The sequence below is a fragment of the Tympanuchus pallidicinctus genome, unplaced genomic scaffold (genome assembly GCF_026119805.1).
Source record: "Tympanuchus pallidicinctus isolate F22 unplaced genomic scaffold, pur_lepc_1.0 scaffold1, whole genome shotgun sequence".
NCBI classification, from domain to species: Eukaryota; Metazoa; Chordata; class Aves; order Galliformes; family Phasianidae; genus Tympanuchus; species Tympanuchus pallidicinctus.
In genome coordinates this window covers 106,650,447-106,663,957 of record NW_026294618.1, presented here as the reverse complement: position 1 = coordinate 106,663,957, position 13,511 = coordinate 106,650,447, and the positions used below count along the sequence as shown (strand labels likewise).

Genomic DNA, 13,511 nt, shown 5'->3' with positions numbered 1-13,511 from the left:
TGCATGTATCCATGATCAATTACAAATCAGATTATTTAACAATTTAACACAAACCTACTGCTCTTGTTTATCTGTAGTGAACAGAGCAACCTTGTAGTTGATTAGTTGAGACTAGAAAATATAAAGAAAGAGTGATGCTAAGAAAAGCTCATTCTCATTATGGGTTACCAGTGTAACTTAAATTGCTTACCTGAGTGAGCAAATGTGTAATGTGTAGAAATTAAATTTAAACAGACTTGCTAAGGAATGAGTTTTCACGTACAGCTTACAGGATTCTTGTGTGAGATTGGCATTTTCTGCTGTGGCATCAGTTGCTGAAACACAGAAACAAACTTTGTCATGATGACACTAAATTTGGAAAAGAAGATGCAGAGGAAAGATGCTCAAGAATGAGCTTGTAAAAGCCCGTTATTTTCTTTCTAGATCTGTTTCTTATACTGCACTCATCACTGTGGTATCTTGAGTGCTTTCCAGTAGTGCATTAAGCAACATGACAAACATCTGTCACATGTTTGTTCTCTCACCCTCTCCCCAGAGAGACAAGTGTGTGCAGTGGAGTGTCTTGTTTTAATTTTTTTAATTATTATAAATACACATGCACGTACACATGTTATTAAACATTCACGCTAGAGGAAAGGTCAAACAAATTTATCTTTCTCTTAGGATTAAAGCTGGTGAGCTCTCTGATGTTCTTACAGGAGTTTCTGTCACAGCCTTGCCCCAGCTTGCTATGTCTTCACAGTTATCAAGTCAGTCCGGTCATGGTCTGCAATAGGTGGAAACCAAAAGAATGGCTTCCTAGTAACCTCATTTACTTCTCTTATTTAAGGCCAGGGATTTTGTCAAGAAACATCAAATGGAATGAGATGGTAGGATTTAAGGAAAAACACATGCTTTGTGTAATCACAGTCTCATCCCAGTATTTATTGCATTTGATACAGATTAACGTAGGAATTGATGCAGTTTCCAGATTGCTGTCAGAATCTGAGGGCACACTGCAATTTACGACAAACAAGCTAGGAATCTAACAGATTGGAAAAGTCTGATTTAAACTGGAAAAACAAGTTCTTAGAATAGTGAAGACTTAGGAGTTACCAATTTTGGTACGGTAGGGACATAACTGACAGAATGATCTGAAAGCTTTGTGGCCATAGTCACATCCCCACACAGCTATAGACAGTCTATCCATACAAGAACTGTGAACAAAGAAGTAAGTGGCAGTGTCAGGTCAGTACTGACAAGGCCAGTGGAACGTGATGGTGTTTCACATGAGGGGGAAATGCATGTGCTTGTATACACTGTTCAACAGTGCTAGCACACACTTGAGAAAAATGGTCCACCTCATCCCAAGCAGACCTCCAGCTTGGATGTTGCTTCCTTTCTACAACTTCCACTCCCCTATTTGCTTGAACAACTTTCAGTGCAATTAGAAAAAACGAATGTTTCTCTGGTGGAGGATGATTCAGGTCACACTGATGTGCGCCAGGAAGCTCAGCATTTCTGTGGGCCTCACTGAGTGCAGATGCAGAGATGTGTGCAGCAACATCACACTGCCAAATCCACCAGTGCTTCCTTCTTTACTCCACGAGGGCTGGGCTGCCACCAATACAGTTCACATCTGGCACCACTTCCAACACTGAAATCTTCACACACTTGCTCACCCTTTTCTATCAATCACAATAGTAGACATAGCGGTAATTATTGCAATACTAAAGATTTCAGAACTGAATGTTCCAGCACTGGAACCTTCCTAGCATAGTTGCCTGTTGTTCCCTCCCACAGTATTTTCCTTGAAGCACTTACGAAAAATGGTCCTTAGGCTACCAATTAATTTCCCTTAATATTACCGAGTCCTTCACACAGATGTGAGCAGGGCCGCTCTAATCATGGCGGCCTCCTGTCCTCAAAGAACCTCTTTCCCTAGCTCTCCTAGCGACCATCTCAAAGAAGAAAACAAAAAGCCATCCAGAAAAATCATCTAGATAGTGAAAAGTACCATGATAGTGCATAGTGACAACAGTAATAAAATCCACCAACATGATGCCATGTACTAATGGGCATTTTCACAGCGCGTAGAAGCCAAACGAGACACACATGCCCACTCAGTGTGAGCTGCAGCCCAGTCCAGGGCACTGACTGAAGTAAGAAGCTTAGGAGAGCTCTGAGGGGTTCCTTGAAATAAGCCTCAAGAAAAGGTCCTTCTTATAAACACAGATCTTTGTGGCCATAGTGTCAAAACCTCCAACAGTTTCCAACTGGGGAGGAGGTTAGCAGGCAAACAGAACTTTTCAATAATTGTTTTTCTTTCAAACTGAACTTACCATTGGGACAGAAATCAAAGACCCCGAGTGCATAAGTCAATCTAGTTTGTTTTGTTTTAGCTGAGTAGCTTATTATTCCACAGAAAAATAAACTCAGTGGAAATCGAACCAGGGATGCAAGTGACTGCACAAGGACTCCATGCATTTTAACTAATCCACCTTAAAAGCTCGCTCACGTTAAGTTCACTCCTATATGAGCTTCCTATGGATCCAACCAATTCTCTCTGTTCCACAACAGTGTGCATACTTCAAAAGGATTTAATCTGTATGAGTATTACAGCCATTTTATTTTCAACTTCTGTAGAAGCTGGGGGTGCATGCAAAGCGTAGCAAATTCCCTGCAAAGACTTGCACTGCATCCACTGTGCTTTGGCTCAAGTGGTTAATGATGTGTCAGGTTGGTATGAGGCAGCCAGATCTTGTCCCTGCAAATCTTTACACCTGAGAATGTGCTTTTCAGCTGCCACTAGAGAACAAAGCAGTCAGCAAGGCCTGCACCAGCACAGCAGTACTGTGCCGAAATGCAAAGAGCTAATGCAAAAGGACTTCATTTTTCCTGTCAGATTGAAAAACACAAATGTATATGTAAAATATTCGGACATTAGGGGAAAGGGCAAACACTGAGAGTTAATTCAAACTGTTGATGGTTTATTTTTTATTGAATCTTGTGGTCAAAATTGTTTTCATTTGCGATGTGAAAGAATCCATCATTTTTTCCAAAGCACCACCCAGAATCTGCCACTGGTGATGTTCTAACGTCCCAAGTGCCTATACAAATAGAGAGGTCAGCTGAGATTTGTAAACTAGAGATCATAAGTTTTAAGGAATTTGTTTATTCAGCCTCGAGTCTCCAAATTGTGTACAATGCCAAAATTAAAAGCCTTTTCACTGTACTGTGTTAGGTTACAATAAAAAGCTCTCCAATGCTTTGGGTGTTCAGAGGAGAAAATAAAATTGCAGTTCCATTTTAAGCAAGCTGTTTGTCAGCACATGCACTTTAATTGCATGTAAGTACCTCCAGCAGTTATAACAAATAGGCAAAGTCAGAATGTTTTTATACTTGTATAAGCCTGTGTTTAGTGTGAATGAGAAGCTGCCTGAATTACACAGAAAAGTATTGGTCGAGTCTTTGCATTTTTAGCTCTACTGCTGAAATACAAACAGGCGTACTTCGTTTCCAAACACTCGAACAGATTGACTGAATTAAGGGAATTTTCATGGGAATGACAAGAGGCAGATCTCTTCCTGATGAGAAGGCCACCACATACCAAGTTCTGAGTCCCTCTCAAATATGTGGAGCATGGGAACCATGCAAAAAAAAAGATCACCAGAGTCCTTTATAACATTAGCAAAATATTTCTACATCTAACCCTTGAGAAAGAGCTGAGCTACTTTTGTTGAAGTTTTCTGGAGTAGTTCAGCATGGAAAACAAAAAAAGCCAAATGGGTAAAGTAGCATAGAGCTGCAAGACACGTTCAGAAAGTTTTATAATGATAAGTCCAAATAATAATGCTGCTTGACCAAAAAAAAAAAAAAGAAAAAATTGTTTTAAGTAATTTATCTGGAAATATTTTCAAACGTGGTTAAAAACCATGAGAAATGTGATCAGAGTTTAAATCCTGCAAATGGAATAAGCTTTGAGATTCCATCTTTGGAGTATCTGAACTTTGCTGGCCTCATTTGTAGATAGCTTGAAAATGAGTAAAACTTTTCAGCAGGTTAAATGCATTAAGTAAGCTTTGTCACTAACATCGTATTTGCTGTTTTTCTAAAGATATAGATGAATGTGCTACAGGAACTCATAACTGTAGAGCTGACCAAGTGTGTGTCAATCTCAGAGGGTCCTTCAGCTGCCAGTGTCCTCCAGGTTATCAGAAACGAGGGGAACAGTGTGTTGGTAAGTCTTCCTCTGGCCTAAATTACTTTCTTTCATTACTTGAAGTTGCAACCTCTTATAATAAAACGTGGGTAAAAAAGCTGTGTATTTTTGAAATGCAATGGAATAATCACTTTATCAAAATAATTAATCACTAAAACATGTAACTAGAAACTATTTTGAGTGTAATCAACACTTGGAATTGAACTTCACAAGATTAAGTTTCTTAATAGTTACTGTTGTGTTTATTATTTGTATTGGGGCATTGCCTAATGTCCCAGATACAGTCATAAGTCTATGATAGCAGCAAGCTAAAGCATGTCTTTCCACTGACCTCAGTGAGATTTGAATCCAGATCTGCAGGACAAAGCACTACCTTCACACGGACCTAATCCCTGCTCTGCAGAGCCCCCATGCACAGTCTGTTTTATGAGTATAAATGAAAGAGATGGAAACTCTGAATGCAAGTATACGATATTTGCAACTTATAAACCACTGTGCTTTATTCCTTGGGCCAAAATAAACCATCGGCACCTCTGGGACCTATACAAGTAGAGCATTAAATTAAATCCAAGTGCAGCATAAACACTGCATCTTTCCTATTCCGTCCTCATTTGGGGACGTTATGCAAAAGTGCCATTACTCTGTTCCTGCAGTCCTCCGTCAGCCTGTAGCACCTCTTTAATCATGGTTTCAGTGGATGAAGTGCTGTTACAGGCGCTCCAGTCCTAAGCCTGAGGTCTGTCGAGTGATGTTAAAAACAACTGAGAAGTAGGAGAATCAACATCATGAGGTGGCATTCAGGATCTTGTAAGTCACAAGACTGGTTTTATGCAGCCTAAGAGAAAACGGTTCTTTGGGCCACAGCAAAGCAGGAACAGATCATGTTTTCCTCTTTTTCTTCATGTTAAGGATCTTGAACTTGAAAAAGTTTATGGAAAGAGTTCTGGCTCTTCCAGAAAGGCTTGACAAGGCTGTAGGTAGCCACTGCCTACCAAGGGCTGCAGGAGGGACACTGGAGAAGCTTCAGTACGCGTCCAGTCTAACTTAAATCTCTGGCCATGGCTTTTCTCAGGTGTTCTGAGCTGGGGGCTATAGAAATCAACCCCCAGAATCTTTTCTAAAGGTATGCATCAGGCTCTTAACTGACAAATTGGTGTAAATACAGATGTGTCTGATATTTCTCAGTTCTTTGTGCAGAAGGAGGATGAATAGTTTGGGAGCGTAGGCACAAGAATAGTTTTGACAGCCCGCTGATATACATATAAAGTTTTAAATAGATGGGTTTTATCTAATTTTTTTTGAGAAGTATAGAACTGCTGTGCAGTAACACTTTTGATATCATGGCCCAGGGCACTACTTGAAAGCCTTACAGGACATAAATTACAGAACTCAAAGCAGTATGATACACCCATATATCTTTGCACGAATTGGTTTATGCATCTAAATCTACACTTAAAGCTGTCTGGAAAGTGAGATTTCCCTTCTCTTATTTAGGTCAAAAGCAAGAACAACACCTGTGTTACATATTACACAGTGACCTAAATTATAAGTACGTTGCTGCACTTAGTACTGTCAGCAATTCAGAATAAAGCCTGTCTTTGGGCATTTTATTTTATTTTATTTTTATTTTTAACAATTTAGCCAGAAAATGTTCTTGATAGAGATTCTCCATATGGGAGGAAATGTTTCTTTCAAATTTGAACAAAAATTTTCCAGACTTCTTTGGCCTCAAGTTAGAGGAAGAAAAGGACTGACTTCTAACCATTCATCATTTCTTTTATACATTACATTATTTTATTTTAAGAATTTGGTTGTTCACTTACTGCAAAATTAGTGTTTCCTGAAACACAGGACTGCAAATAGAGTGAACTATACTCCAGCATGACTTCAAACAGAAGATTTGGCAGCACTGGGTAGATTATGCTTAGCACTTAGGTCGACGTGGAGCTGATGAGCACAGGAGCCTAACTCTGCAAGGAAAACTCCCACTGAATTGGAGTGCGATCCTGGAAGCATTTCCATGCAGAAACACAGAGTCTAAAATGCAAAGCATCGCTTATACACCTACATTGTTCAGTCTTTCAACAGCAAATTGTAGAGCTTAGTCCTGTAAATTCAGGGATGTGAGATCTGCTCATTTATTGGGGAGACCCAATAAATGAGGAGACCTCCCCATTTATTCCATTTCTACTTCAGAATTTCCCTGCAGCAAAAGAGCTGTGGCAGCAACCCCTACTGCACGGATAGTCAGAGGTTTTCCAATGTAAGCCTTTTCATTCAAACTCATCCAAAACTAAGATTAGCTCCTGACAGAGGATGCAGAATGGACAAAGAAGGGGTTAACTTCTAATGACTATTTTTTCACTCCATATTAAAACAAACACTTTTCTCATAATAAAAATTAAAAAAAAAAAAAAAAAAAAAACTTGGCCTCTTTTGAAACACAACTATGGTGGAAACAGCTGGAGGTAGGAAACTCAAGATCTGGCATGGTTATGGGAAGTGTCTTTCTTTGTTCCAGTGAAAACTGGTCTTATTTGTCTGAGCGCTGAGCCTTTGAAATCTCCCATTGTGTACGTGTAGAGAACAGGCGTGGGTTTCTCTACCAGGCCCAAGCAGGCCATAGCTGAAGACAACTTCTGCACGATCAGCATTGCAACGTAGCTGAAAAATCAGTTTGCAGCCAAACAGGCAGGATCTCCTCCAGAGTGTAAAGAAACCTTCTAAAATGCAGAGAGGTAAAAGAACGGGCTGCTGCACGGTTGGTGTGGTTTGCAGGTGAAAAGCCTGCTCCAATGCACATTAGGAATGCTGAAGCTTCGAAAGGCAGTCTGCTCCACCTCACAACCAGGGCTAATCTGCAGGGAGAGCCTAGGGAAAGAGAATGCTGCCTGAGATAGCAGCAGCTCCAGCCTTGCTCAGCCCCGGAGCGCAGCCAGAAGGTGCAGTGCTGCTGTATGCAGAGGTGTGCAGGAGGGGAAAGGGAGTGAGAGCAGCCCCTCGGGAACCCAGCCAGTTTGTGGGGGATCCCTGTGGAAGCACAGCCATCTGTTTCCTTTTCAGGGCCACTAATCATCTGTCCTCACAGGGAAAATTTGGACTCTTTTCCTAACAGGGCTGAAAAGATTTAGTATATGCTAAGTGTGCTGCATGAGAATTTTTGGGTAAAAAAACAGAGCCATGAGTTTCAGTCACCATGTTGGACAGCATTGTGCGTGATTAGGGGACATTTTAGGTTTTGAAAAGCTGAATGAAACATTCTGGGTTCTGCCTATACAAAATAACAAATATGACCAGTACTGTGGAACTGAGTAAGAAGTAAAATTGGCATATGTATGGATAGTAGTGGCTGGAAGACGATCAGTGAAGCAGACTTAAAAAGTTAATGAAGAGTAAAGCAGCATGCCCACTGAGACCTGTGGAAGCTATATCTAGCCCACATAAGCTTTTTTCTGCTTTTAATCAAGTTCATTTAACTTTACAGTTGGGTAACACAGCAGCTGTGAATGTCCGTGATTCCATTCAAACTAATTTCTCTTTTTGCTAACTCAGATGTAGACGAATGCACCCTGCCTCCCTATTGCCACCATCGATGCGTAAACACTCCTGGATCCTATTACTGCCAGTGCAATGCTGGCTTCCAGCTGGCATCCAACAACCACACCTGTGTAGGTAAGAATTTCTTTACACGCACTTACACGTAAGCTCAGCTGGTAGAGACAAACACCGACACATGAGTTGCCGTGATGGCGATTTAATTGTCTTTATCCCAGCTTACTAAAGGAAAAAAAAATACCAACCAGCACATTACACTTGTTGCTGTAGTGAGAGGCTGTCCTGACTGTAGGAAATCATAAGATCTGCTGTAAAAGAATCAGAGATCGTAATAATAAAAAGGAAAATATGGCTGCTGAAGTACAAGGTACTGAATAAGTTTATATTAGGTATACATACTTGAGAGAAGGATGCTATTTCTTAAGCAAAACTGTTAATTTTCCAGGATTTAAAAGACACATTTCTCAGTAACAGTACTGAAAGACAAGAGTGTCGTTGAAAATATCCATAAAGAATAAAACCTGTGTTGCCATAGTGGTAATTTTTGTTCTTTGTTTTTATTTCATGTTTTGGAACAAGACAAGTCAGGAGATTGCTTTTCTCTGATTTGGGCTAAGAAACATAAAAGGTCATACTGAACCTGAGCAAAGTTGTGCTTAACCCAATATTCCTTCTCCAAAATTCCAAATAAGGCTTTAGGGAAGAGAATAGGAAATAAGATAAGTAAGTAGCCTTCCATGTTCCTAGTACTGAATAAGCAGTAAGTGTGGTTTGTGTTCCCTTTTTTCTTAATATTTTTTTTATTCATGCAACATGATCTTGGATCTCAAATTCTGGTCCCTTGGCTGTTGACTTTAACACAACTGAGTTCTCAGCTAGGAGGAGGAAGAATGAGAATGGCTGTGAAAATCAAGAGATTGGTGATGGAGAAGGCTGGAAGTTCTCCCTGGCTCAATACACACATGCACAGGCACCCTGCACGGCACTGCAGTGACAGAGGCTTTCATTGCTTTGCACCAAATAATAGGATAAATATTGCATGTGGACTTAACATAATCATGTGACAAGTTGTTACTCATCTGACCCTTTCTGTGGCTCAAATTCAAGCTGTTTTCTTTCAATTACAAATCCGTATGACAGCTCCAGGTTTGCTAGGTGCTTCACCAAGAAGTCCCTCTGGACTCTTGCTGGCCTCCCAGCCTAATAAGTCATATTCCCACCAGGAAAGGTAAAGTGAATCTTAACAAGAAAATCTGTAAAAGAATGGCTGCTGCATCAAGGCAGACTCTCACATCTGCAACAGTCATCTGGCAGAAGTGATACTTTGCAGCTGTACTGATCACATTTGTCTTACAACTTTTTGCATATATTGAAAGTGGGTCAATATTTCTTGGAAGGGAAACAAACGGAATTGTGGCTTTGGCTTGCTTATTTATTCCTTCTGGTAGCGTTGTCATGATGTACGTTCTTCACACTGCTGCCAGAAACCAAATGAAAGGAGGAAAAAAAGCTTGGTAGTCAGTTCTCCCCTGTTGATTCATTGTCAGGTCCAGCAGGATCATATAGCTAATTAATATGCTCCTCGTTGGTTTAGTTCTCATGAATGCCTTGTCTTTGGCTGGGTTGGTTTTTTTGCAGTTTTATTGGTTGTTTCTGGAGGTGACTGTTGCTGACACATACAAGCACTTGCAAAAGCTGGGAATTCAAAAATTGTTTACAGTGCAGCTCTCTACTAATGATTACAGCTGATGAACACAAATATGAATGGAAAATATGCAGGAAAGAAACACAAGGGAAAATAAGGAAGCAACAAAGAAGCAACAATTAGTCATCGGCCCATAAAAATGAGCTCTACAAATTGTAAACGTGATTACACTTCTATAAACCTTGCATTTAAATTGCTTCTCTTCCCATATTGCAGTGTTCTCACATGTATCCTTCGGATGGCACATCATGGAAAATCTAGCCTAGAAACATACCTTCCCCCTGTATGGTCTAGGCCTTAGAGCTCTGCAAAATTGTACTGGCCTAAAAGGCTCATGCTGTAATTGTAATGGTATTTCAAAGAACAAATTTAAGGAGTAATAAATAGCTCCAATCTTAACCACCACATGCTGAGAGGTCTTATCAGTATGTGTTCCTTATATCAATTATTTATAGACTTGGCATTTTATACCTGAAAAAAAAAGACACTGGAATGTGGAGTTTAATAGCCACACTAAACATTATTGGAATAATTCAGTACACATTCGGGTAACTCTCATTCCTGGAAAAATACTCTTTTTTTCTACACGGAATGTAAAGCATAGATTTGACACTGTTCCAGAGACTGCAGGTCTATAGTGATGTAGTCAGCTGAGCTCTGGCTAAGCAGCGGACCCAGACTAAGGACTAATCCACTTCATCAGCCTAATTACTGGGTACAAAAGATAAAGATCTGCAATTTTTCCTTTCAGACATAAATGAATGTGATGCCAATAACCCGTGTGCACAACAGTGTTACAATATCCTGGGTTCTTTCATCTGTCAGTGTAACCCAGGATTTGAGTTAAGTAGTGACAGAATCAACTGTGAAGGTAAGCGACGTTTTTCTTTTCTTGGAAGAGCAGTCACTTTGGATTGATTTTCCCAGAAGTCTCCCTGTGAACTAAGGGGTAGAATTCAAGTGGAAACAAACTGTGGGTGTGTTTCATTGCCAAAAACCTGCAGTTGACTTTTTTCCTTTGATGCTGCAAATGTTGTTGCTGATACGCACCTTCGTAGCCGCAGCTTAATTCAGGTATGTGTAGGTATGGCTGGCTGTCTTGAACAGTAAGGGCAAAACAGGACAGACATCACTACTGTTCGGATCACAGCTGGGGAGAATAAGGCTTCACAAGCACTTGAACTGTGTGTGGTCTAATGCTGATGGCCATTAAATGAATTGGAAAGGAATGAAAACCAAAAAACAATTGAAATTCTGAGTGCTGTTAGGTTCCTCAGAAAAGAAAAACCTTCAATTTTTGATTGCAGGGAAACAACAATTGGGCTTTTGAGGCGCTTTCAAGCCTGTGTATACAAACAGCATGTCTCCTGATGATTATACAATCAACACTTTATTTCCTCTGCCAGAGCCTCCACAGGGGTCCTCTAATTTCCTTTTGGACACAGGATGATCTCACTCTTAAAGCCCATATCCCTTCTACCAGTCTGTGAGCCAAACAGGTCTTTTTGGTTTACCACTGCCCTCCTAAACAAGCCAGCAGAGCTATTACAGATGCTTCCTCTCCAAGCTTCTTAAGCTAATTTACTTGCAAGTGAACAGAACAGGGAGCAGCAAGAATGCAGCCTTCGGGATAATCCCTGACAAAAGTCGAAGCTGGGTTCAAATCTGAGGTACTGGGAAGGTGTTACAGTGTTTTCCAAGCCATTCCCTGGTTTTCCTTGGTTTAATTTCATTTCTAGGCAATGACATACGGTGTTTAAATCACTTTCATAGTACAACTCTCTGGCAAGGGGCTGATGGTTACACAAGGATTAAAAGAAGAAAAGAAAGGGTATACCTCAAATATTATTTGAAGACAAAAAAGAGGCCTTGCCCTCTTTCCCAAAAGACTCCTGCATCAGGATAGCACACAAACACAAAGGCAACATTTTCTGTTATGCTAGCTTATCTCATATTTGCTTTTTGTGGAAGCAGACATTTTTTTAGAATAGAAGAACTGTAGATCCTCACTCCAGTTTTCCCAAACTACTTCTGAAGTCTTAGTTTAGCTTCCTCAAATAAATGTATTTCTCAGTTTTGAGAGTGTGCAACAACACGAGTAAAACCGGCCCTTCAGTTTCCAACTTTAAGGTGTAAAGTCATTTCAGAGTCCTTGAGAGCTTATTCTTTAAAACAGCTTCACTGTTTCTTCCCTTAGAAACAGCAACTAGCTGTTGTATTCAATCCTGTAGAAAGGTAGATGTCAAAAAAATAACCCAAAGTTCTGCTCTCTGCAGATACTGATGAATGCAGAACTTCAAGTTATATATGTCAATATCAGTGTGTGAATGAACCAGGAAAATTCTCCTGCGTCTGCCCTGAAGGTTACCAGGTAGTAGGAGGCAGAACATGTCAAGGTAAGTGCCTCTATCTTAACACTCTCAATTCTGCATTGTTAGTAACATCACTTCACACGAGAGTAAGAATGCTTGCTGTCTAACTATTTATGTTTTATGACATTATAATCATGCTTACAAATGACTTGTTGATGCATTTGATGACCAGTTGTATATTTGATATTCTTTTTATGTGAATCCTTCAGCTCAAACTCTAAATTCCTCAAATGCTTAGGAAAAAAAATTGAATTTTTTGCAGCTCTGAGGTAAAACTCATCTTGGATGTCCAGGTTGTGAATCTAAGTTCCGGAGATAGATATCTGAAAAACAATCAGGCCATTTATTACAGACACTAGGCATTGCTTTAAACCATGTTTCTTTTTATAGAAGTTCCTAAGTGCGGCCAGAACAGAAATGAAAGATATGTTCTGATAACAGACAGCAGAAAAAAAAGAAAAAAAAGCAAGAACTTTGAGCAGCTGGTTTTGTGTTTAGAAAACAAATGTTCTGGTCAGTCGTTCAGTTCTGGTTGGGTGCCACCACATTACTGGGATTATAGTTCTGAAGCTTGTTTTTCTCACTATATTACATTTGTTATCTGCAATTTCTTCCAAAATACTGAAGAACAATTTTATCTTTGTAATCCTGAACCTCATTTAACAAACTTTATTTTTAGAAATAGGTGTGCTAATTGTCAGAAGGGGATGAGGGAAAGAACTCAATTTTATGAAAATGCTGTAAGGCGGTGGGTTTTTTTTTTTTTCCTGTTCTTATTGTTTTGTTCTAGAGTTCAAACTAATTTCATAGAAACATAGAATGGCTGGGGTTGAAAGGGACCTCAAGGATCATCAAGTTGGAATCCCCCTGCTGCAGGCAGGGTTGCCAATCACTGGATCAAGCACTAGACCAGGCTGCCAAGGGCCCCATCCAACCGGACCTTGAACACCTCCAGGGATGGGGCACCCACAACCTCTCTGGGCAGCCTGTGCCACCACCTCACCATCCTCTCAGTGAAAAACTTCCCCCTGACATCTAATCCAAATCTTCCCTCCTTTAATTTAAAACCATTCCCCCTTGTCTTGTCACTATTTACCCATGTAAAAACTTTCTTTCCTTCCTGATTATAATCTCCCTTTAACTATTGGAAGGCTGCAGTGAGGTCTCCCTGGAGTCTTTCTTCTCCAAGATGAACAAGCCCTCCTCCTTCAGCCTGTCTTCTTAGGAGAGGTGCTCCAGCCTTCAGATCATCCTCATGGCCCTCCTCTGGGTCCTCTCCAAAAGCTCAATGTCTTTCCTGTGCTGGGAGTCCCACACTTGGACACAGTACTGCAGATGGGCCTTACAAGGGCAGAGTAGAGAGGAGCAATCACCTGCCTCACCCTCCTGGCCACCCCTCTTCTGATGCAGCCCAGGATATCACTCATCTTCTGAGCTGCAGGAGCACTCTGATGGCCCATGCTAAGTTTTTCATTTACCCGGCCCATAAGTCCTTCTCAGCAAGGCTACTCTCAAGTTCTCCCAGTCCGCATATATATCTGGGATTACTCCAACCCAAGCACAAAACCTTGTACATTGCTTTGTTGAACCTCATTAGGTTCACACAGGCCCACCTTTTGAGTTTATCAAGGTCTCTCTGGACGGCATCTCTTCCTTCAGCTGTATCAGCTGCACCGCT

General features: G+C 40.5%; 1 protein-coding gene across 1 annotated transcript in view; it reads left to right on the top strand.

The window, feature by feature from the left end:
* Positions 1-13,511, top strand: part of EFEMP1 (EGF containing fibulin extracellular matrix protein 1) — a 51,263-nt gene that overhangs the window by 31,439 nt on the left and 6,313 nt on the right. Inside the window, exons 6-9 of the mRNA XM_052677144.1 lie at positions 4,097-4,219; positions 7,754-7,873; positions 10,213-10,332; positions 11,738-11,857. Coding sequence (XP_052533104.1) covers positions 4,097-4,219; positions 7,754-7,873; positions 10,213-10,332; positions 11,738-11,857 — 483 coding nt within the window. The remainder of the gene's footprint in view (positions 1-4,096; positions 4,220-7,753; positions 7,874-10,212; positions 10,333-11,737; positions 11,858-13,511) is intronic.